Raw genomic sequence first — 23,908 nt, forward strand, 5'->3', positions numbered from 1 at the left:
TTGCTCTAGTATGGAGCACCAAGAGACAAGTGGCGGGCCCACTGTTGGGCCAGATGGTCCTGCAGAACTCTTGAGCTGCCGCCGCCGCCACCACTGCTGTGTGTCTGAACACAGCACCAACGCCCTTCAAAGGGAAGTCATTTTCAACTTGGAACAGTCCTTCCCCATACTAGTTATCTCCTGGCTGATGCTCACCGTCATGGGGCTCAGCCACTTGGACAGAGCAACATCGTCGTGTGGCTCCAGGCTACACTAGTGTCTCGTCTACTCTCGTGGGTTTTTGCAATGTCTACCTAGACTACCAGTGATCAAGAAGCAGGGCCTCCTTCGTGGGGTCAGCCTGTCAAGAAACTGAGAGCAAGACAGCCCTCCAGGCGTATGCTGGCCAGGTCCTGCCCAGGGCAGCTACCTGTGCAGTCCTGCGCTTCTCAAGCATGTATTCAAATTCACAGGCCCAGTCTAGCGCAGCCTTCCTAAACTGCCTGCTGGTGTCCAGATTTTACTTGGATTTTTCTTACAATCACCTCTCTGCTTGCTTCCGCCTGTAAGAGTGACATCATTTTCTGACTGACCAATGTGTAAGTTCCTCCCAAAGCCAGTGCTCCCAGTGACACCAGGGAAGCTGTAGACCGTCGCATGGTCACCATCAAACACCCTTCTCACACAGATCTACCCGAGAGTGCAGCCACTGCTTCTACTTCTGAACACATGTTTCTTCCTCCGTCTTCCCTGTAGGCCTGTCTAGGGAGGGCCATGGCCAAGCGGCCTGTTCACACTTACCCTGCTCACGGGCCTCCATCCCACCCGGCTCAGGGGCCTGAGGGCACCGAAGGGCAGGAGGTAGTAGAGGATGGTCAGGGGCCAGGAGCGCAGTTTCAGAGCAGGTCTGGACATGCAGCTAAGCTGGCCTAGCCTTCGACGTAGGGCCAGCTGGGGGAAGTACAACCTGCAGGACACAGGTTCACACATGGCCTGGGTCAATGCCTGAGTCTAAGAGAAACCGAGGAGCAAGCCCTCAGCCGATGCCATTCCTGCTCCCTCACACACACACACACACACACACACACACACACACACACACACACACACACACACCGCCCCCCGCCCCCCGCAAGCTGCCTCTCCAATGGAGCCAAACGGTTCCAGCAGGCATTCCAACCAAGCCCTGGTTCTGAGTCGGGGACCTGGCTGCCTGACTTGTGGGCTCATTTCCCAGTGTCTCCCACCTGCCAGCTGACCAGGTGGCAACAGGACAGAGGCAGTCCAGGTCCAACTCCTGGACACTCCAAGGTAGAGCCCCCTCCAAGTACTGCAGCAGCCCCAGCAGAGGCCTTGGGGCCCGGAGAATCTGCCTTATACCTGCAGCCTCCCATGCTAAGGAGGGTTGGGACCCAAGGATAGTTCTGTCCTGACAAGGTGCCAGAAAGACTGAGTCTAACCGAAGCAGGGCACAAGACTGAAGTGCCGTGAGCCTAGCCAGCTGGACCGCACAACTGTGATGCCTGGACAAGCTTCAGATCTTTTGCTTCCTCTTTTGCTAAATGATAGGACATAGCTGTGGCTCCGTCTGCCTGTGTCTCTGGGTCAGGCTCTCTAAACCTCACCCACAGAGTTAGGAGGAGGACCACCACCTAGTCCCAAAGCCTCCTCCTCCGCTGCGAGAGTCACATATATGCCCATGGGGTCTACCCGTTTGACAAATTATTTTTTTCTATACAGCCAGCTTTGCAAAGGCACAGAGGCCCTTGCCCTGTAACCCCGGCTTCCTGAATGCAACCAAGTTCTGTCACACTCAGGTCCTAGAAAATACTCCTGAGGCCTCAATGTAGCCCTCATGAGACCATACTGCCACCCACTCTGAGAATGTCCCCAGGCATTTAGATTCTTGTCTGAAAAATCACATTTGATTAAACAAGCTAAGGCTGCCATCTGCAACTGTGCTTGCTCTCAAGAGGAGCCGAGTCCTCTGTCTCCCAGAAACTGAGCAGACCAAGGAACAAAAGGAGATTTCAGCAGGTAACGGGGTGAGCCTGGCAGTCAGTCCATCAGTGATGGCAGAGGGGGGCTGAGCCTAAGCTCCCAGTGCCCAAAGCCACAGCGCCGCAACTGTCCTGCATGCATTTCCTCTCTTCCACTCCACCCCACTAGGTTTTTAAAACAGAAGGAGGCGGCAGGGACCGAGCAAAGACAAGTCTCTGTTCTCCTGCGGGCTGCCCCACCCAAGTCACTGCAGAAGAGAGGAGACCAATCCCGAAATGCTGGGCAGGGGAGGCTGGTCCTCTCCCAAGTGTAGGAAGCAGGGGTCGGTGGTAGGAGGGGCCTGGGTGCCCTTGCTAAGGACCAAGACATAGGGCGGAAGCCCATTCCTGTCTCCCCCCACTGGGCCCTCCTCCCAGCCAGAACCACAGGTACCTGAAGTGGGCTCTCCTACTCGGGGCACTCAGGACCCCCTCTCCAGGCCCCTCCAGCCGAGGGGGTCATCCCAGACCTCCTACTGCCACCTCCACATGAGAGCCACTAGCCTTGACCTCTGACCTTCCTGAGACAGTGCCGGGGTACAGTAGGGTTAGGTCTCGATGGGCAGCATCTCACCATTTCGCTGCTGCTTGGAGCTCTGGTCCTTGCGGCTTCTCTGACTGACACATTGTGGTAGGCACAGGGAGGCTGTCGCGAGCCTCCACAAGAGTGCGCTCGCTCGCCGGCTCGCTCACTCACTCGCCTTTGTTTTTCTCCTTCCTCCCCTTCCCCCTCGCCAGAGGCATCCAGTATGGTCACTGCTCCCGTCGCTGGTGGCAATGCTTCTAGTCTGTTCCCTCTTGGCTCACAGGCACGGGTTAGAGGGCCACGGCCACTGCAAACAGACAGGTACCCGTCACACAGGTGCTTGGACCTGTGGTCCGGTCACCTGCTCAGGCTTGGCCGCCAGGGCACAGGCCCCTGTACTGCCCCAGCGCTGTCACCCAGGTTTGGTCGCCTGTCCCGTCCCGCCAGCTGTCCAGTGCAATTCTGCGGGCTCTGCTGGGGGCAGCAGATGGGCAAAGCTCTGGGGCTGTCTGCTCCAGCCGGCCCGGGTAGAGCGGTGACCAGACACTGCCCCGACTTCTCGGCGGCGCCACTGGCTTCCAAAAGCACGAGGTGGGAATCTGAGCCCTGTGCTCCAGGCTGCAGGCCCCTCCCTCAGAGGACCTGACCCATTTTCCATCCAGGTTACAAAGCAGCATCTGAGGAATGACTGAGGGGCAGCCAGCCAGGACAGCCAGGCGAGGCATCATGGTGTGTAATCCCTCTCGGCCTCGAAGCCTCAGTACCTGGCTCTGTGTGGTCCAGCTGTCTTCACAAACTCTAACACCTGGGCTATCTCAGAGAAAACCAGCATGGGGTTGGGCAGCAGCCAGCACTGAAACCCAAATCTTCCTATCCTGCCTTTCAATCTTTCTTTCAAAAAGCACTTTGGCTAGGCCATTCCCTGGCAATCTTCAGGGCCCACCCCCTGCTCACAGCCTCCCCACTGGACAGATAATAGGGAGAAAAGAGCAAGCATTCCACAAATGTGGCTATCTCAGCCCAAAGCAATTAGGGCCTCAAGGTCCTGGGGAGAATGGGCGCTCACAGGGACTAACTGGAAGCCCATCCGCCTGCTCCCCAGCCTCAATCACAGCCCTGGAAGGAGGCAGGCACCTGTCACCGCTTGCAGATGAAGAAATGCTGGCCTCAAGAGTTACTGCCTGTAACCTGACAGTGGTGGCGCACGCCTTTAATGCCAGCACTAGAGAGGCAGAGGCAGGTGGATCTCTGAGTTCAAGACCAGCCAGGTTTACAGAGTGAGTTCCAGGGCATCTAAAGCTACAAAAAGAAACCCTGTCTCAAAAAACAAACACAAACAAACGAAAGAGTCAATGCCTGAGACAGAGAACAGACTTGGGAAGGACCAGCTAGGCAACACACAGTGACATCTCCTATGACTACCTACACAAGGCATGTGTGCGACACTGGTAAAGTCATTTCAGCCAGAGGCAAAAATCCCAGCCCTGGCACCGACTCCAGCAAACATCCTCAAGCCTCCTCTCTCAAAAGATGCCAGCACCAGATCAGTACAGGTGGGAGCCCCGCTCCATCCAAGGGCCAGGGCCAGGCTTTCGGTTCAGCCACGCTCCTGCATTAAGCTCTCTGAGCCGCCTGCCAACTTCCCATCCATTCCGTCAGTGTGCGCTGACCGACTAGTCATTCTACACTGAGTGCACGCACCCACTACCTGGCTGAACAGGCTTCATACTGGCCAGGCAATGGGCTCTGGGGTGATGTGCCATCATGTGAGTTGGGGTCAGGCTCTCAGAGGTCTTTCCTCTGAGTCCAGGCTGTGAAACATGCCGAGTTCACACCCAGGATTAATGGGGAAACAAGTATGACCTGTGGGATGGGGGAACCCAGAGCCTTGGTTTCCTGTTAACCTTTCCTTATTGTCCCATCAAGTAGGATGCTCTGAACACGTGAGCCTGCAAATCCAGCTCTGCTAAAACATACCGGTTCTCAACCGAAACTCCTACAGGAACGTAGGCATTTTGTCCAGGCTGGGTCCTGGACAAGCTGGGTGGTCCACTGTGAGGGGATGGATGAGCAATGTGATTGTTTGTTTGTTTGGTTTGGTTTTTTTGAGACAAGGTTTCACTGGGAAACAGTTCTGGCTGTCCTGGAACTCACTCTGTAGCCTAGGCTGGCCTCGAACTCACAGAGATCCACCTGGCTCTGCCTCTCAAGTTCTGGGATTAAAGGCGTGTGCTACCACCGCCTGGCTGATCAGTGTGTTCTTGCCTTTATCACAGTCTTCTCTTCTACACTGGAACACCTAGGTGTCAACATTTCCTAAAAACATCACACAGGGATCCCACATAGTCCCAGGGAACAGAATGAACTTAGCTCTTCCCCAAGAAAGAGGCTGAGTCCTATCTGTCCAGTCAAAAGCAACAAGGACGGAGACAGGCCCGCCAGGGTTCCTTCTCCCCTCCAAAGCTGAGCTACCTCACTAGCAATGCCCCCACCCTCCCCACTTCACAGACCTCCACCACCCTCCCCCTGCAAAAGCCCTTGGACCTGAAGCCAGTGGTCTGACCTCCTGGCCTCTGAGTGCTCAAGGCTTTGGGGGAGTCCTGGGCAAGGAGCCCTGAGGCAGGTGAGTGCTGACACAATCTGGGAGGCAGACTGTAAAGCTACTACTTGCCCGAGGGTCACTCACCTGCTACACGAGGACTCAGAGGGAGCCACAGTGAGCATTCATCTGACCACTACAGTCCTGGGAGCTGGTCAAGGCCCTCATAAAGCACTGCGGTTCTCCCGGCCTGTTTCTTCATGTGGAAACAGGGAAGGGGACGCTCCTCTGCCCACTTCCCTTGAGACTCAGAGCAGGGTCACAACCAAGGCCAGGATAACCTTATAACCTCAACTCCTACCTCAAGCTGGTGGCTCTCCAGCTCTCACTTCCCTTTCCAGCAAGGGAAGCACACTATGAGAAGGCAAAGGGGGGTAATTTGAAGGGGGAGCCCAAACTATCAGCTCCGCCCAGGGAGTAGTAAGTTTCGGCTGGCGCAAGCACATGGGGACAGGGTTAGTTCTGCAAGGACATGCTGTTCCGGGGCTCATACCCATGTCCTCCTCCATCCACCACCGCTTGAGACGGAGACGAGGACACCGGGTCCCCAGTGGAATGGAACATTCCAACTGAAGTCAACAATGGACCAGGCCAGTTAGCAGCGACAGGTGTGTGTGGGGGGAGTGTAAAGAGGGTCGATGTGCTGGGGGGTGGGTGGCACAGGTATGCTCCGGGGTTTGTGCACACTTCCTATTCCTGACTTGGGAGGTTCTGCTTTGGGCAGGAGATGAAAAGCAGGCAGACTCTAACAAGCTCTTCCTGAACAAGAAAACTCAAAGCCCCAGCTCCCGCACCTACTGCTCACTTTCCACTCACATCCTTACCCTGGAGAGCATAGGCCAGTTGTCCCCAGCTCCCCGAGGCAGGTGTGTCCAAGGAGGGAGCTAGCTCCTGCTCCTTATTTCTAGGCTGGAAGTAGACAGAATTTCAGAAGTAGAGGACAGGAAAATGGATCCTCCCTGGGCAAACCCAGCAATAATTCTGGGAAGTCACTAGCAAGGAAGAGGGGACAAAGAGAAGGGCTGGATGGTCTAATCAAGTGGCTGGGGGGTGGGGTGGGAGGAAGAGAAGGACAAGTTTTCCTCAGGGAATCTTCTCGCAGACCATCTATGCGTGGTACCTGGGCCCCGGGCAGAGACAGTGTGCACTGACTCCAGCCCTCTGAAGTGGTTAAGTCTACAGGGATGCTTCCCCTTCCTGTGGTGCTTAGGCTCCAGGCCCCAGGCAGCCCAAGAGAAATGCACGCTGGGAGCCCAGGGCCGCCCCCAGTGCCTGTACTTCCCGCATCTCCCAGCATCTTGCTCACTTCCTGCCCAGTCTTTTGGGGACTAGAGAAGCTACAGGATATGGAGGAAGTGAGCTCCAGCAGCCGACTGCCTGGGGGGCAGGAGAGCGAGACAGTCTGACAGTCCGAAGAGAGTCCTCAGTCCCCAGCTGTGAAAGAGCCAACTAGAAGGCAGCAGCCAAGTACTAGGAGGCGCTCCCACCCGGCCCTCCCACCTCAGGGACGGGACGGGAGAGCGCCCTGGAAAGCTTGCCTGCTGCTGCTGCTGCTGCTGGTCCCCTTGAGGCCTCTGTCAACTCACTCACTCACTCACAAGGACAGTCCCAAGCCAGTCTCTGGGCTCTGGTCTTCAACTCCTCCAGCTCTGGCTAGGTTCGGAAGCCTTAGAGTCTCAGAGCAGGCCGGGGCTCTGGTTCCTGCTGAGGGCGAGGGCAGGAGGAGCACCACCAGACGCTGTTAAAGTCACCACACCCTCGGAGCGCCAGCCAAGCACAAGAAGCCCTGAGGGCCCTTTAAGAGGAGGGGCTACAACCCGGAGAAAAGAGGAAGAGGCCGGCAGGGGCCCTGGCCCCACCCAGGCATAGTCCCTAACGGCAGACCAAAGATTATGACCCCTTTAGCAACACCAGAAAAGACGGACCGCTTCTGACATTCAACACCCAGTAGAGCAACATGGGCCCAGCACTTCCCAGAGGATGCCTCCTGGGACTTCAGACTCCCTGAATCCTCAGCCTCCGGCTGGCTTCTGGGCTATGGTCCTCCACCAACCCTGAAAGACAGAGGCCTCAGGAAGATTTGTCTTCTTCACTGGGCTGACCACAGTCACTTCCGGCATCCCTTTTTAACTCCAGAAGTTCTAAAGAAACGGAAATCCTTACAATTTCTCCTACACTGGATCATGAAGACACGAGGTTACCCCTGCCAACTTCGTTATCCCTGCCCCCCCTCCCCGCCCCCCACAGTCCAGCAAACCTTTGACAAAGCCCAGACTAGAAGAACAATGTGGATGGGTGAAGAAGAGGAGCTGTGAACAGGGCCACTCACCCAGAGTGGAAATATCCTGTGGGGTATGTCTTTCTAGCCCACTGAAGGAGAAGGTCCCAGACTGCATTCAGCAGACCACCCTATACCACCTACAGGGTGCCAGGCCTGCCCAGCTGGCACTCAACTAACATAAATGGAAATGAATGGGCCCAACATTTTCCAGGGAACGTGGAAGATTACAGCGGGATCAACATTCATTCTATCAAATGAGCCCCGTTCATGTCAGGAGCCACCTCAGTAGCAGCTGAGAGCCCTGGGATGGTTGATTTAGTCTTTTCATGCTAGGCTACTGTAAAGGGTACACCTCCAGCCCCTTCCGGCCACACAGAATGTCATTCCCCAAACAACTATTGTTTGGAACAAGATGATACCCTGTGACAGGGCTTCCAAAGAGACAGGTGGGTCACAAACACTGAAAAAACACGACATTGTTCAGACACAGCCCCACACATCTGTCCCCCTCACCTGGATCAAGCCCAGAAAGTGCCACCTGACAAGCTCCAGGACTGCTGCCACCCTGGGCAGACACTGGAGGACTGTCCTCTGAGAGGTCCATGATATTCCATACCCATACCACACCCCGAGAGTGGGGACACGGTGCCCACTCAGCTGGCCTGTAGTAGACTCTACAGACTAGTCTCTGACCTCGCTGAGCTCCCAGGAGACTTTCGACTCTTCCTGGGGAAGACCGTCTGGAGTCTGGGGGAGCGGCTCAGTTGGTAAAGTACTTGCTTCACAAGAAAGAAACCTGAGTTTGACCCCTGGGGGGCTGGCCACCACATGCCTTTCCAGAAGGAAACACCTTAGGATTTCAAGGCATAGTTAACAGATGGATTTCCTCCTGGGGTACCCCACCCCACCATAAGCTTAGTTCACCACACACACGTCCCTGTGGGCTCACCCACTCCCTCTACTCTTCTGGGCTTCTGGCTCAGACTGCCACCTAGTGCCACTGGGAGAGTCTGCAGGCTAGACCACTTAGCTGCCAGCACCCAAAGGCAAGGGATCTGGAGCTCCCCTAGAGCACAGGCTAGCCCCCAGGTGGATGAATTTCATGCATTCCCTGCCTGTACACTGCATATAATGTCCTGTGTCAGGAGTGAAAGGTACCCGAGGGACAGGGATGGCAGGTGGTCACTGTCACCTCTTATTCCCCAGGTCCAGAGAAACAGTGAATACAGTTAGTATCTCTGAGTAGCACAAGAAGCCACAGACAGGTTCATTTTCTATACGGACAGCTAGGAAGCCTGGGACAAGCATGAAGCACTCTCCCCTCGAGATTCTCCCAGCCCTGCCCAATTCCTCTTTTTTGTTAAAAAATGTTTTTAGGAAGCTCACCCCTTACAACATTTCTAGAAAGCCCCCTGGAACCATTTGCCCATAACTTGAGGGCCCTACACCAACACTGAGAGAGAGCCTGCTTTAGGGTGGAATGAGCCCAGCAGAAAACATCCCAGGCCTCCAAGTCATCATCTACCAGCCTACGAGACGGCCTTGGTTTTCTTTTCAATTTGACTTTATGCTAGCCCATCCTACTCTACTTTTTCAGGACAGCTAGAGTCTCACTCGTAGCCAGGTTAGCCTGGACCTCACCAGTAGGCCCCAGGTGCCACTGAAATTGTGGCAACACTCCTCTCTTCCTGAGATACTGGAGTTTAGGCTGGTCTTGTTTTTTGTTTGGTTTTGTGAGACAGGGTTTCTCTGTATATCCCTGGTTGTCACGGAACTCGCTGGCCTCGAACTCAGAGATCTGCCTGCCTCTGCCTCCTGAGTTCTGGGATTAAAGGCGCCCCCCACCCCACCACCGCCCAGCTGGCTTTGTTTTTAAATTGCACTTCTTTAATCTCAGCTTTTCCACACACTGGGAACTCAATGCCAGGGTGGCAGTCGCCCAGTGGTACAGACACAGAGTTGTGCCAAGGTTAAGGGAGGCAGAAGGAACTGAAGCAGGGGCTGGAGGGCTGGCCACATGGCAGCATAGCCTGAACCACCTAGAGGAGTGGCTGCTGTCTCAGAGCTATGGTCCCTCACAGAAGCAGCCAAGGTAGTGCCTGGACACCCTCTGAGAAGCCTTCCTCCTCCAGAGTTCTCTGAGGACCCAGCTGGCCTCTGTTAGCCAGTTCGAGCGGTGGGAGAAAACTGCTCCAAACACTGGCACTGCCATGGAAGCTGAGCAGGTCAGCAGACTCTCCACAGCCAGCTGACTACCTGCCCATTTAAACACACACAGCTGTGTTCTCAACACTTACGAGGCACTCCTTGCCTGCACGTACACAGCCTCACTTAACAACTGCCCGAATAGCAGCCCTGCTTCCAAACAGTAATATGGCAGAGAATTTAACGTCCACTTAGAAACTGTCAGGGCATGCCCACTACAGCCCACAGTTGAGTACATGGAGGTACAGGGGTATTCTGTGTCAGGCTGGCCGCACTCCCACGTGTGAGGCCCGAGGGAGTGCCTGGCACTTCACAGGGTCTTGCTCCTTGCTTGAGCTGGAGAGTGGGAGAATGTACAGACTAATCTGTCCTTTCCTCCTTTCCTTACATTGTGATCTTGTATCACACATTTTTAAAAAATTCTAAGATGAGGCTAAAAGTCAGGAAGCAGTGCTAGTGGGTGTCCTTGACCAGGGAGCTTCCCCGGCTGAGGGCTGGCCTCTGCACAGCTCTCCACAGCTCCTCAGACCATGTTTACATAATAAGCATCCTTGCTTATTTTTCTCAGGTGTATAAAACAGTATTTTAAGACAAGAACTCACACTGCAATGTACTTTAAAAGGATTTAAAGAAAAATAAAATACAACTCATGGAGATAAAGCAAATATAAAGATAAATAACTATTGGACAGAGGCATTCCCTGTAGAAATGTGTACACGTGTTCACAGGGTTGGAGAGCTGACTCTGTTGGTAAAGTGCTTGCCTCACAAGCATGGGGTCCTGAGCTTAGACCCCCAGAATACTCATGAACAAAACCTGGTGTGGGGAAAAACCAAAACCAAGCATGCTGTCATGCACCTACCAGACCCAGTGATGGTGAAATGAAAGGGGGTCTCTGGAAGTTCACTACGTGGGGATTCCAGGACAGAGAGACTGTGTCTCCAACAGTGGAAGGAGCCCAAGGGCTGACACTTGAGGTTGTCTTTTGATCTCCACACGTCCTTTATCTGTGCCTGCACATGCACGTGTCCCTACCCCAAAATATGTACACGAATATACACACACATTAAAAACAGAGTTCTGCCGGATGGTGGTGGCGCACACCTTTAGTCCCAACACTCAGGAGGCAGAGGCAGGCGGATCTCTGACTCTGAGGCCAGCCTGGTCTACAGAGTGAGTTCCAGGACAGCCAGGGATACATAGGAAGACCCTGTGTCAGAGAGAGAGAGAGAGAGAGAGAGAGAGAGAGAGAGAGAGAGAGAGAGAGAGAGAGAGAGAGAGAGAGAGAGAGAGAAAGAGAGAGAGAGAGATAAAGAGAGAGATAAAGAGAGAGAGAGTTGGTTCACAGGAAATCAACATGTGTTATCAAACACGTGGAAAGTTGAGGCAGGTGGATCATGAATTTGAAGCCAGCCTGGGCTACACAGTGAGACTGTCTAAAACAAAACAAAACAAAAAGAACCAACAACAAAATTATAGCACTTTGAAAGTTTTCCTGTCTACCCTCCTGTGGTGGTCTGAATGAGAATGCCCTTCATAGACATGCTTTGTCCCCATCCCCAGCTGGTGTTTGGAAGGATCAGTAGGTGTGGCTATGTTGGAGGGGTGGCTTGTAGATCAGGATATAAAGCTCGCAGCTGCTGCTCCGGTGCCATGCCTGTCTGCTTCCCATGATGATGAGCATGGACTAACCTATGAAACTATAAACAAGCCCCCAGTTAAATGCTTCCTTTTGTAAGAGTTGCCTTGGTCATGTTGTCTCTTCACAGCAATAGTGAAGGGCTCTTTCTGGCAATCCCAAGCAAGCAGGGCAAACATGGCACCAACAGATCTTGCCCCACCCCCTTTCTAAACAGATTTTATTCCTAAAGCTAGTGCCCAAGGTCTATTCCCTTATTTGGCCACTGACTCATATCTGAGACTAAACACCAACAATTAACTGTCCAGCGTGGTCTTACCAACTCATCCTGCTTACCATGGCACAGACTTCCCCTTTTCTCCTGAAAAGTTCGCTCCTGCAGAAAACACGTGAAGCCTGCTTCTGCCTCTGTCAGATCCAGAGTCCATCCATGCCCCAATCCCACACACACCAGAGTAACACATCTGCTTTGTACTGAGAATTTGGTGTCTGAGTGTATCCTGGACAGACTCAGAGGGACCTCCCCAAACCCCTACAAACAGCACAGTAATTAAGACACCTCCCCCTCCTTTTTTATTTTGTATAAATGTTGTGTCCCAGAAGCCATCCACCTTAAAACAAAAAATAATTTAGCTGAGTGTGGTGACACACAAATTTTTGTTTCTTTGTTTGTTTGCTCATTGTTTTTCAAGACAGGGTTTCTCTGTGTAGCCCTGGCTGTCCTGGAACTCTCTCTATAGACCAGGCTAGCCTTGAACTCACAGAGATCCGACTGCCTCTGCCTGGGACTGGTACTAAAGGCATGCTCTTCCTACGCACTGAGTGGTGCACACTTTTAGTCACAGCATTCAGGATGCAGAGGTAGACAGATCTCTGAGTTTGAAGCCAGCTTGGTCTACAGAGTAAGTTCCAGGGCAGTGGCACTACACAGAGAAACCCTGTCTTGAAAAAAAATTGTATTTTTTAATGTGTTTGGCATGCATGTATGCATGTATATCATATGCATGCCTCTGCCCACTAAATTCAGAAGAGGGTATCAGATCCTCTGGAACTAGAATTATGGTTGTGAGCCATCACCATGTGCCAGGGCCCTCCTGGCTGGCATATCCTGCATCCTACCCTGAACTCTCCAGCTCACGGGGCTGGGCTACTCTTCCCTGTATAATCCAGCCATTTTGGTTGCCTGTTCTCTTTTTACCTTTGGGCCTCCCGGCTGCTGCACTTTGTTTCCCTCCCTCCGCTCTTCATTCCCTCCCCCTCCCACAACATGGCCGCTCAGTCTGCTCATGTCCACTCTGGACTCTCCCACATGTCTCTTCCTCTGACTAGGCTCTCCCACATATCTACAATAAACTTTTTTCTCCACCATACCTAGCAGCCATGTTCTTTCCTTTCATATGTATGTATGTATATATGTATGTACATATGTATTTATTTATTTATTTTATTCAGTATCCATATTCTCTGGTCAAACCAAGGGAAATTTCTTAGCTGGTTGTCAATTGTGGTGGTGGCGCATGCCTTTAAATCCAGCACTTGGGAGGCAAACGCAAGCGGGTCTTGGTGAGTTCAAGGCCAGCCTGGTCTACAGAGCAAGTTCCAGGACAGCCAAGGCTACAAAGAGAAACCCTGTCCCAAAAAATAAAGAAAACAAATAAACAAAAAAAGTGACAATTTCTTATAAGGTTAAATATATACTTAGTAAATGACCAAATGATTTTATTTTTAAGTAACATAAGAGAAATGGAGGAGCTGGAGTAATGACTGCAATTCGCAGCACCCACATGGTAACTCACAGCCATCTGTAATTCCAGTTCCAGAGGACCTGACATCCTATGGACCTGAAATCCCATGACTTTCAAGGGGCAAGGAACACATGTGGTGTGTACACACACATGCAAGCAAAACACTCATACACATAAAATAAGTAAATCTAAAAAAATAAAGATTAAAAAAAGAGAAATGCAAAGAGATTTTCAAATGTTTGTATGTGATGTTCACATTGATTGTATTATATACACAGAAGAAAAGCTGCAAACAACCTACGGTCCACCGTGATGAAGGACCGAGAGTACTGTGTAGCACACCCAGCAACGTCATGCATGCCCCAGTTCTGAGTTAACTTTACCATGGTGCAAAAGTCATGCAGTCAGTACAAGTCAGACTTCACACTTGGTACTGTGATCTTCTCTTGGGCTAATGGCATGCATTACAATAATACCTAGAGATGCTGTGCAGTGGCATGGAACTACCTCACCCAGTCAGCCAGAAAACACAAAGGCAAACAGCCAATATTGTATAATGTGCTGTGCGGCTGAGCCATGATATCCAGCAGGCTTGAAATGTTAAATACAGTTCTTACTGAAAACATTTTTTTGTTTTGTTTTGCTTTTTTCAAGACAGGGTTTCTCTGTGTAGCTTTGCGCCTTTTTTCTGGAACTCATTCTTTAGCCCAGGCTGGCCTCGAACTCACAGAGACCCACCTGCCTCTGCCTCCCGAGTGCTGGGATTAAAGGCATGCACCACCACCGCCTGGCCCTGAAAACATTTTTAATCTATGATAGGTTTATCAGGAAACAAGTCCATCCTAAGTGGAGGAACACTTAGGATGGCAGGAGAAAAAAATGAACTACCAATATATGTGGTGTTAAGACAAGTTCTTTCTCTCTCCCCTCCCCTCCTGGTCTTTCTCAGCCAATGGTCTATAACTGGAAAACCCAGAACCCTCCCTTCTCAGAGAAACTTCAGGCCCATCAGCCTGTTGGAAACTGATGTCTTTATATCCACCAACCTAGGCTAAGTGTGAGCTACTGTAGAATATTATTTGAGCCATGTAAAGATGTACCACTATATATGCTGTAGTTGTTTAGTTATGTAAAGAGGTGTTGCATTTGTTTCACCTTGCCTGCCTAATGCACCTGATTGGTCTATTAAAAAGCTGAACATCCAAGGGCTGGAGAGATGGCTCAGAGGTTAAGAGCACTGGCAGCTCTTCCAGAGGTCCTGAGTTCAATTCCCAGCACCCACATGGTGGCTCACAACCATCTGTAATGAGATCTGGTGCCCTCTTCTGGTATGCAAGAATATATGCAGACAGAATACTGTATACATAACAGATAAATAAATCTTTTAAAAAACCCTGAATGTCTAATTCTAATTTCTCTAGGCAGGAGAAAGAATAGGCAGGGCTGGAGGGAGAGAATAAATAGAAGGGGAAATCTTCGAGAGAAGAAAAAAGAGAAAAGAAGGAGGAGGAGAGGACAAGGGAGATATGCCTGGGGCCAGAAGCCAGGCAGCCACCAGCCAGCAAGACACAGAGAAGCAGTGAAAGTAAGATACACAGAAAGAAAGCAAAGCAAAAAGCCTCGAGGCAAAAAGTAGATAAAGAGAAACAGATCAAGTTAAAAGAGCTAGCCAGAAACGAGCCTAAGCTAAGGCTGAGCATTCAAAACTAAAGTCTCCGGATCATGATTTGGAAAGTGATTGGTGGCCCAAAAGAAAATGCCTGGTACAGTAAGCAGCTTCTAGGACCATGTCACTGCTGAGGAGAGGAATCGAATCATGACTGAAGCCAAGAAGGGCAACCAAGCTGGATGCAGCAAGAAGAGCTCATCAAATATCGCCCTCATCAACATTGACCAAGGTAAGTGGGCCCTAGACCAACGCCAGGCCCTCCTGATTGAAAGCAGCAGCTAGACAGCCAACTAATCTCTCAATGGTATCTGAGGTAATTCAGAGACATCCAGAATCTCCTGCTGGACCCCTGGAGCACCTCTGCAAGGCTTACGGGGAGTTTACCCCAGAAAACCAGCATCTATTAAGATGGCTTCTGTCACACTGTCAGCCCCAGATAGTCACAGGAAGTTACAGAAATTAGACGGGTTTGAGGGATTGGATAGGTCACAGTTATTGGCAACAGCCCTGACGACTTTTTACATTCGAGATCCTGATAGAAACCAAGAGTACCCCAGGAGACCGAATCAGCCTTGGGCCGGGTTGGAGAAGGGCCAGCGGACACTGGAAGAATGGGTGCCCACAACACAGGCAGGAAAAAGGAAGACAGACCCTCAGCCTCACAAGGTCAGACTGACAGGGCTAGGGCTCCATACCAGTGAGCTCCCAGGAGCCCCCAGTCACAGGAAAAATAGGGGGAACATTCTCTGGTTCCTAGTGGATACAAGTGCAGCCCATTCAGTACTGCCCCAACCCGAGTCCCCTCACTAAGAAAAGAACCACCAAGGGGCCACAGAACCAGAACCTACACTTGGGACACCACCCGAGAAGTGAACCCTGGACGAGGTACTGAGATTCATTTTTGTTTTGTTTTGTTTTTGGAGACAGGGTTTCTCTGTGTAGCTTTGGCGCCTTTCCTGGAACTCACTCCATAGCCTAGGCTGGCCTCGAACTCACAGAGATCTGCCTGGCTCTGCCACCTGAGTGCTGGGATCAAAGGTATGAACCACCACCCAGCTTATTTATTTTTATTTTATTTTATGTGCATTAGTGTTTTGCCATAGGTGTTGGGTCCCTTGGAAGTGGAGTTACAGACAGTTGTGAGCTGCCATGTGGGTTCTGGGAATTGAACCCAGGTCCTCTGGAAGAGCAGTCAGTGCTCTTAATCTCTGAGCCATCTCTTCAGTCCCAACCCCTGCCATTTTAAATTGGTTGCTAACATACATTAAATGAATAATCAACTCTGTTAAAATATTGGCCCTACAGGCTCAATATCAACCTGTACCTCTGCTGGAATCAATGATTTGATTCTTATGATCTAAGCCAGTGGGGAATGTGACAGCTAAGGAAACACCATTTTGAACCACCCATCCACTTTAGTAGTCATTGGCCTCTGACCTAAATTCCTGAAAATCCCTTACCCCCTCCCCAGAACTGTGCAACTATTGTGAAATAATTAACCACTTTGCCCTGGCGTCTGTAAGCTCTTACTGCTGTGGGCAGGGGAATGAGGCAGTTCCTCACAGAGCTGTACATTCTGCAGAAGTGGAGTAATTGTGATGTTCACCTTTGTCCACCAGCTTCAGTGCGCATGTCTGATTTGGTTTTGGAGACTGTGGTCCTGCTGCTACAATACATTTGGCTGATTATTATCTGTATTGAGTCTGTGGTCTTTCCTTAGTGGTCTCAAAGTCTGTAACATTTGAAAGAAGCAAAGGCTCTCTATCAGGACCACTGATTTGGATTTAAGATTCTGTGGTTCTGGTCAGCTGGTGCTGAAGAATCAGCAGTGATTAACAAGAGACCAGCACCACTTTACAGGCACAAGTGCTGGTCAGCTGGGGCTGAAGAATCAGCTGTGACAGATGAGACCAGCGTCATTGAAACCTTCTGGGAAGTGTTTCCTCAGGGTCAGCACAGAGAAGCTGTATTCCAGAAGTGGCCAAGGTTGCACCTCATGCAAACAGCTGAACTTGGTAGTGTAAGAGTCACTCAGGTGGTACTGGTTATGAAGGCATGAAGAAGTCATGGAGAGCAGTCATGTCTTGGCACTGTGTGGTAGGCTGGAGTCCCTGAAGAGAGCCCAAGAGAGTCTATGGGTGAAAGGGCAGTCCAATTGCAGTAAAGACCTCAGCATTTTAGAGTTGTCACTACAAAGGAGAGCCATCAAGAACAGAGTAGCCGCCAGCCGTGGTAGTGCACACCTTGATCCCAGCACTCAGGAGGCAGAGGCAGGCAGATCTCTGTGAGTTCGAGGCCAGCCTGGTCTACAGAGTGAGTTCCAGGACAGCCAGGACCTACACAGAGAAACCCTGTCTTGAAAAACAACAATAACAAAAGAAACAGAATAGTCACAAGGTTGAGATAGCCTGAGCCTAGAAGACAAGCTGTATGTTCGTTCTCTCTCTCTCTGTCTCTGTCTGTCTGTCTGTCTGTCTGTCTGTCTCTCTCTCTCTCTCGTTTTTCAAGACAGGGTTTCTCTGTTGTAGCCTTGGCTGTCCTGGAACTCGAACTGTAGATCAGGCTGGCCTTGAACTCACAAAAGCCTGCCTACCTCTGCCTCCCAGTGCTGGGATAACAGACGTGCAGCACCACCGCCCAGCTAAGATGCAGTTTCTTAATAAACTTGCTTGTCATAAGACACAACTTGTGCAAGATCTCTTGACCCCAGCTTTTCTATTTTCTTCATCTTTTCAACTCCTGGTGCTCCACCTCAGGGAAGAACAGCCTATTTGTCCAGATCAGTTCTGGAAATGAGTTCTCTCTGCTCAAAATCCCTTTGGTTTTTGTTTGTTTGTTTTTTTAAACAGGGTCTGGCTGTATAGCCCTGACTGGCTTAAAACTAGCTATGCTAGCCTTGAATCTGCAGCAATCTTCCTGCCTCCGCCTCCTGCGCGCTGGAAACACAAGCATTACATGCTACTATATTCGACCCGTGTAATTCTTTATAAAATTGTTAAAATGCTCGACCTTCCTCCTTCTGTTGTAAAAACCTTAACAGAATTACACAAAGTACTGAAGGAACCTAAGGTTCTTAGTCAGTGTTCTAGTGCTGTGAAGAGACACCAAAATCATGGCAACTCTTATAAAGAAAACATTTAGTTGGGGCTGGCTTACAGTTCAGAGGTTTGGTCCATTATCATCACGGCAGGGAGCGTGGTGGCGTGCAGGCAGACATGGTGCTGGAGGAGCAACTCAGAGTTCTACACCCAGATCCACAGGCATCAGGGAGAGAGAGACACTGGGCCTGGCTTAGGCTTTTAAAACCTCAAAGCCCACCGCCAGTGGTACACTTCCTCCAACAAAATCACACTTAGTCCAACAAAGGCCACACCTCCTGATCCTTCTCAGGTAGTGCCACTCCCTGATGACCAAGCACTCAAATATATGGGGGCCATTCTCATTCAAACCACCACAGGTATTATAGCCATGGTCTTCAGATGTCTGACTCAAGAACAGGCACAGTAGCTCACGCCTGTAAGCCAGCACTTAAGAGGCTCTAGGTCAAAACAACAAAACAAAACAAACAAACAAACAAAAAGAGGCTCTAGGTCAGCCTGGGCCACTTAGTGAGACCCTGTCACAGGCAAACAAACATATGTCTGATATGAAAGATGAGAAAATGTTTTTATGGAGAGAAATTTTAGAATTGTAAAAAAAAAAAAAAACAAAGCCTGGCTGCTGACACACTAATAGGTATTAGCTAATAGAAGTGATTTACGTGGGAGAAGGCTACTGACCACTCCCTCATGTCCATCTTCTGGAAATCCAAAAAGTGCTATTTTTGGTAAAACAATATCATCCTATCCCCTCAGCTGTGCTGGTGACTTACGGGCTCAATATAACAGCAACCAGCAGCTTTTTAAGTGGTGCTAGCAATTTGTACTCACTCAGGTCTTCCAACTTGCCTAGTGAACACTATTCCCCAGCTCCCTCAATTCATTATTTAAAAAGTTCCACAATAACTAATAGGAACAACTGGGAAAATCTCTTTTGTTTGCAATTACAGTTAGGTAGGGAACGGGAATAAGGAGTGCTGCTAATTCATGTCTCTCCTCGTCCTGCTGCCACTCAGGATAGTGTCAACCGTGCACACTACTTTCTGTGAAATGAACTGCCGGCATCTCTCGTGAAAACCCAGGACTCCTGTAGCCAAGGAAGGGTGACTACCGAACTCCCACAGTTTAAACGCAGGTGTTTGAGACCTCATACCGCACAGGCACCCACATCAGTGTCTTGTCAGTCTAGGCATGGCCTCTTCAAGTTACCTGACCCCATCCTTTTACAACCATCCTGTAAGCCACGGTGCAGACCATTTCAGACCAGCTATTGCAGGGAATGAAGTAGGACAATGACAAGTCTGAGGCCAACCTAAGTAACTTAGTAAGACCCCGGCTCAAGGAAGATTCAAAAGGACTAGAATACAGCTCAGTGGCAAAGCACTCACAGCATGCACGGCACCCTGGGTTCAGTCCTCTGTGCCCCAGAGAAATGGAGGGGCAGAGGGAGGCGAGGAAGGGAAGGGAAGAGGGCAGGAGAGGAGGAAGGGAGGAGGAGGAAGGGATGGAATGAGGGAGGGGACGGAGAGAAATCTTTACCAAGGGATTTTACTGGAGGAAAATGGTCTAAACCCCAAACACTCCAGACACTATCCTGGGAGGAAGCTCATCACATACCAGTGAGAACAAATATCAGCTACAGAGACTGTTTAGAACATGGAGGAGCATCATTCATTTTTCCACCCAACTTGCCACTTCACACCTAAGGATGCAGAGGACCAGAGAGAAAGCGACACTTCCAAGTTCACACAGCTGGTGTGTGGTGCCCTGCCATCAGCAGGCTGGGGCCCATTTCCAAGTTCACACAGCTGGTGTGTGGTGCCCTGCCACTGTCTTACACAGGCTTCAGCTGTATTAGATAAACTATATGGAGGAAGTCCTGAGAAAATCCAAATACCAGAAAGCCTCAGTCCTCAGCTTCTTCTGTCCAGGCTCCCGTGACCACCCACTGGTCCTTTGATGAGTCAGGTTTTTCTTTTGTTAAACTATGGATGAAGAGAAGGCAATCTTGTGGGGCTTTTGAAAATATGTATGAGTACATACATGAGACGTATGTGCGGCGATTGGGACAGAGGCTCGAGGTGATGTCAGACGTTCTGCTCCACCGCCCTCCACCCTGTCCCCTTGAAGCAGAGTATCTCACGGAACCTTGACCTAAGTTAAAGGCAGCCCCAGCAATCCTCCTGTGTCTGCCCCTCCCACGGCAGAAAAAGTTACAAGTCACGTGACCACATCTAGCTTCGTAGTTGTGGGCTGGAGACCTGAACTCAGATCCTCATGCTTGCACATCAGATGCTCTTACTTGATGAGCCATTTCCCTGGCCCTAAAATTACACCTTTACATCATATTTCAATAGTTACTGAATGTCTACTGAATCAGGGGCCACCTGGGCCAGAGGAAGCATTGGTGGAAAAGGTGCCTCATCATGCAAGATGCATGGTTCAGGAGTAGTGTGGCTGCCCTATCCCTACCATGTAACAAACTGGTGTGGGGCATTCTGAGCACTAACGATAATAAAGAAATTTGATTCCAACAGTCTGGTTCCTGGTGAGAATGAATCCATATCACAAAAGCCAACAGGTCACCCTCCTCAGCCCCAGAACAAGAGCCAAGATGGCTGGTGGCAATACTTGGGCAATAAATGATCCTAACAGCAAGCACTTTCTGCTCAGGTGCTTGGGAAGACAAGCTTGACAGCACATCAAAGGTGTGACTCCCACAATAGTTCAAAATCTACCAGAGACCTGAGCCCCAGGAAAGCAGATGTGATTTGTTCAAACAATTTCAATGGGGGCAATTTAGATGGTGACAGATGTTTGAGATGCAAGCAGGTCGCGCCCACTCAGTCCTACCTCCCAGTGACTAGCAAGCTTGGGTGGAATCTCCAATCCCAGCTTCTCAAGCTTCTGATCCCTGTACTTCTCATACTGCCGGTACCCCGCATAACCACCGCCTGTTGCCAACAGGATGGGCACAGGGCGCAGCAGGAACAAGGATCGGGCTGGAGCAGTATGGATTTTTCTGGCACCTGTAACAACAACAACAACAAACAAGCAGAGATTCTGAGCCTGGGAGACAGAAGTAAAAATGAGGAGGTTATTGTTAACAATAATGCATATTAATATGAACTTGCCAAAAGAGAGTACATTTTGAGTACTTTTACCAATAACAACAATAAGAAAGGAAGTTACATGAGATGATAATTTCAGTAATTTGCTGAATTACATCACTTTACTATGTATCTCAAGATAAGTGCATCAACGCTCTACCTTGCTGGGCAACCTGGTGGTAAGTGCCTATAATCCCAGCACCTAGGAGGGTGGAGAAAGGGGTTCAAGCCTGGACTCCACAGCAAGACTCTACCTCAAAAAAAAAAAAAAAATCATGCTGTATACCTTAAATATATATACTAAACAAACAAACAAACAAACTAGAAATCCCAACAGCAAAGAGCAGGTATGTGCCACTGACTGGATGGAGGGAGGTAGCCACACAGCACCTCATTTTAGTGGCTGGCTTTAGTTATTTGGTTTCGGTTGTTTTGAGACAGGGTTTCATGGAGCCTGCCCAGCCTTAAACTCACTGTGTATCTAAGACTGACTGATGCTCCTGCCTCTGACTTTCAAGCATTGGGATTGTTTGTGTTGGTCACCACAACCAGCTAATTCTTTTGGTTTTTTTCTGTAGTACTGGGGACTGAATCTAGAGTCTTGAACATGCTTGGCAAGAGCTGCACCACTGAGCTACATTCTTAGCACTGGTTCTTTTTAAAAAATGTATTTATTTAATCTGTGTATGTGCGCACACACAAATGTGTTGTACAGGTACCATGTGAATGCTCAGAATCAAAAGGGTTATCAGATTTGATGGCAAGTTCCTTAAACCACTGAGCCATTTCACAGGCTTGCTGGTTCTTTTTTATTTTCATTTTTATTTTTCAGTTTTTTTTTTTTTTTTTTTTTTAATCAAGACAGGGTTTCTCTGTGTAGCTTTGGAGCCTGTCCTGAAACTCACTCTGTAGACCAGGCTGGCCTCGAACTCACAGAGATCTGCCTGCCTCTGCCTCCCAAGTGCTGAGATTAAAGACGTGCGCCGCCGCCGCCGCCGCCGCCGCCGCCGCCACCACCACCACCTGGTGCTGGTTCTTTTTTAAATAAGCAAAGGATGTCATAAATCTTGTCTGTTGTCTAATCATTCCTAATGAATCTGCTACTTGATAAGTTATCTGTGGGGACAGCCTGCCTTGTCTTGGACAATGCTGTGGAATAATCCTTCTGTACACTGTAAATATGTATTGCTCTGGTTGTTAATAAAAAGCTGATTGGCTGATAGCTGGACAGGAAGAAATTGGGTGAGACAGCCTGAGATGGCAAGAATGCTGGGATGAAGGGCGTGGAGTCAGAGGAGTCGACAGAAGACCCAGGGAGAATCAAGATGAGCATGCCATACTGGGAAAAGGTACCAAGCTTCATGGTAGAGTGCAGATAAGAAATATGAGTTAATTTAAATGTAAGAGTTAGCTAGTAACAAGCCTGAGCTATTGGCCAAGCATTTATAAGTAATGTTAAGTCTCAGTGTTGGTTATTTGGGAAACTGCTGCCACAACAGGAAAACTCCACCTACAGGACAAGCAACTTTGGGAGGTATGGTCTACAGGAGGGAAACATGAGCTACATGCTGCAGTCATTTCCACCCTATAAAGGGCCGCAGCCATCTTCTCTCTGGCAGTCTCCTCAGCCAGTCACTCAGGAGTGAGGCTATCCCTCAATGTTCACATCAGTGAACACATCCCATCTGCTGAAAGGTCAGACTCCCGTCTCTTTTCGGCTCCTGTTTCTTTAGGCTGCCTCAGAAATCTGACACTACTAATTTAAAAACTGAAAAGAGAGATCTGATCAAGAAAGACTTTTCAGAGTGTGACAGGGCAAGATGGTCCAAAAGTTCCTCCATTTTGTATTCTTGCTGAGGCCACTTCAGGCTTAATAAGAATTTGATCTCAGGCCAGGAGGTAGTGGCACACACCTTTAATCCCAGCACTGGGGGGTGGGAGGGCAGAGACAGGTGGATCTCTGTGAGTTCCAGGCCAGCCTGCTCTACAGAGCAAGATCCAGGAAGGCACCAAAACTAGAAAAACCCTGTGTAGTAAAAAAGCAAAAAAAAAATTTTTTTTATCTCCTTGATAGAGAATTCCATGGAAAACTACCCAATTCTCTTCTAAGAACCTAAGGTCAAGATGTCCTAGCTATTTATCTTTGTTTCTGTTAAACTGCTTGCTTGCCCAAAACCTCCCCCTTCAGCTGCTGAGCAAGATACCAGGATATGGTTTTTGGTCTTAAAAAATCCCTTACTCTAAATACTTGGGGTATACTTGGGTCCCAAATATCTGAGTGCCAGATGGAAAAAAGACTCAATAGGCTATAAACTGTGTCTGAGTGGTCATCTCTGGTGGACTCCCCACAAGAGCAAGACTTACCATTTGCTTTGCTCTTTCTGAACTGCAGCTGACACCCACAGAGCACACTGCTCAATGTTTCCTGATACCTTTTTTCTCTAAAGATTTATTTATTTATTACATATACAGTGTTCTGTTTGCATGTATGCCTGCAGGCCAGAAGAGGGCGCCAGATCTCATTACAGGTGGTTATTAGCCACCATGTGGTTGCTGGGAATTGAACGCAGGACCTCTGGAAGAACAGTTAGTGCTCTTAACCTCTCAGCCATCTCTCCAGCCTCCGCTCCCCTTCTTTTTGAGGCAGAGTCTCACTCCACATCCCAGGCTGGCCTCAAGCTCAAGGTAGTCCTCCTGCTTCAGTCTCCCCAGTGCTGGGATTAGCACAGCCAGCTTCATTTATTGGCTTTTCTCTGGACTTTTTCTTTCTTTCTTTCTTTCTTTCTTTCTTTCTTTCTTTCTTTCTTTCTTTCTTTCTTTCTTTCTTTCTTTCTTTCTTTTCTTTCTTCTTCTTTTTTTTTTTTTGTAATTATGTGTGTGTTTGTGTTCACGTGAGTGCAGGTGATAGCCAAGTCCAGAAGAAGATGTCAGATGCCCCAGTGCTGAAGTTACAATTGGTTGTGAGTAACTAGGAGTTAGATAGGTCTTAGGTAAGCAGACAAGGAGAAGGGCCATGGC

The 23,908-nt window shown here is 49.7% G+C and overlaps 1 protein-coding gene across 9 annotated transcripts in view; it reads right to left on the reverse strand.

Annotated features, from left to right (window-relative positions):
• The window catches only part of Pisd (phosphatidylserine decarboxylase), a 47,752-nt gene that overhangs the window by 4,071 nt on the left and 19,773 nt on the right, over positions 1-23,908 (reverse strand). For 3 of the 9 annotated variants that reach the window (XM_037208142.1, XM_037208143.1, XM_037208147.1), the window contains exons 3-5: positions 20,634-20,809; positions 2,593-2,851; positions 781-990 (exon numbers count right to left, since the gene is read on the reverse strand). In XM_037208142.1, coding sequence (XP_037064037.1) covers positions 781-990; positions 2,593-2,851; positions 20,634-20,809 — 645 coding nt within the window. Of the gene's footprint in view, positions 1-780; positions 991-2,592; positions 2,852-5,230; positions 6,607-6,741; positions 7,151-20,633; positions 20,810-23,908 lie in introns of those variants that run through there. The other 6 variants (XM_037208146.1, XM_028870710.2, XM_028870711.2 and 3 more) reach the window with 5 other exon arrangements.

The sequence above is a fragment of the Peromyscus leucopus genome, chromosome 7 (assembly GCF_004664715.2).
Source record: "Peromyscus leucopus breed LL Stock chromosome 7, UCI_PerLeu_2.1, whole genome shotgun sequence".
Taxonomy (NCBI): domain Eukaryota; kingdom Metazoa; phylum Chordata; class Mammalia; order Rodentia; family Cricetidae; genus Peromyscus; species Peromyscus leucopus.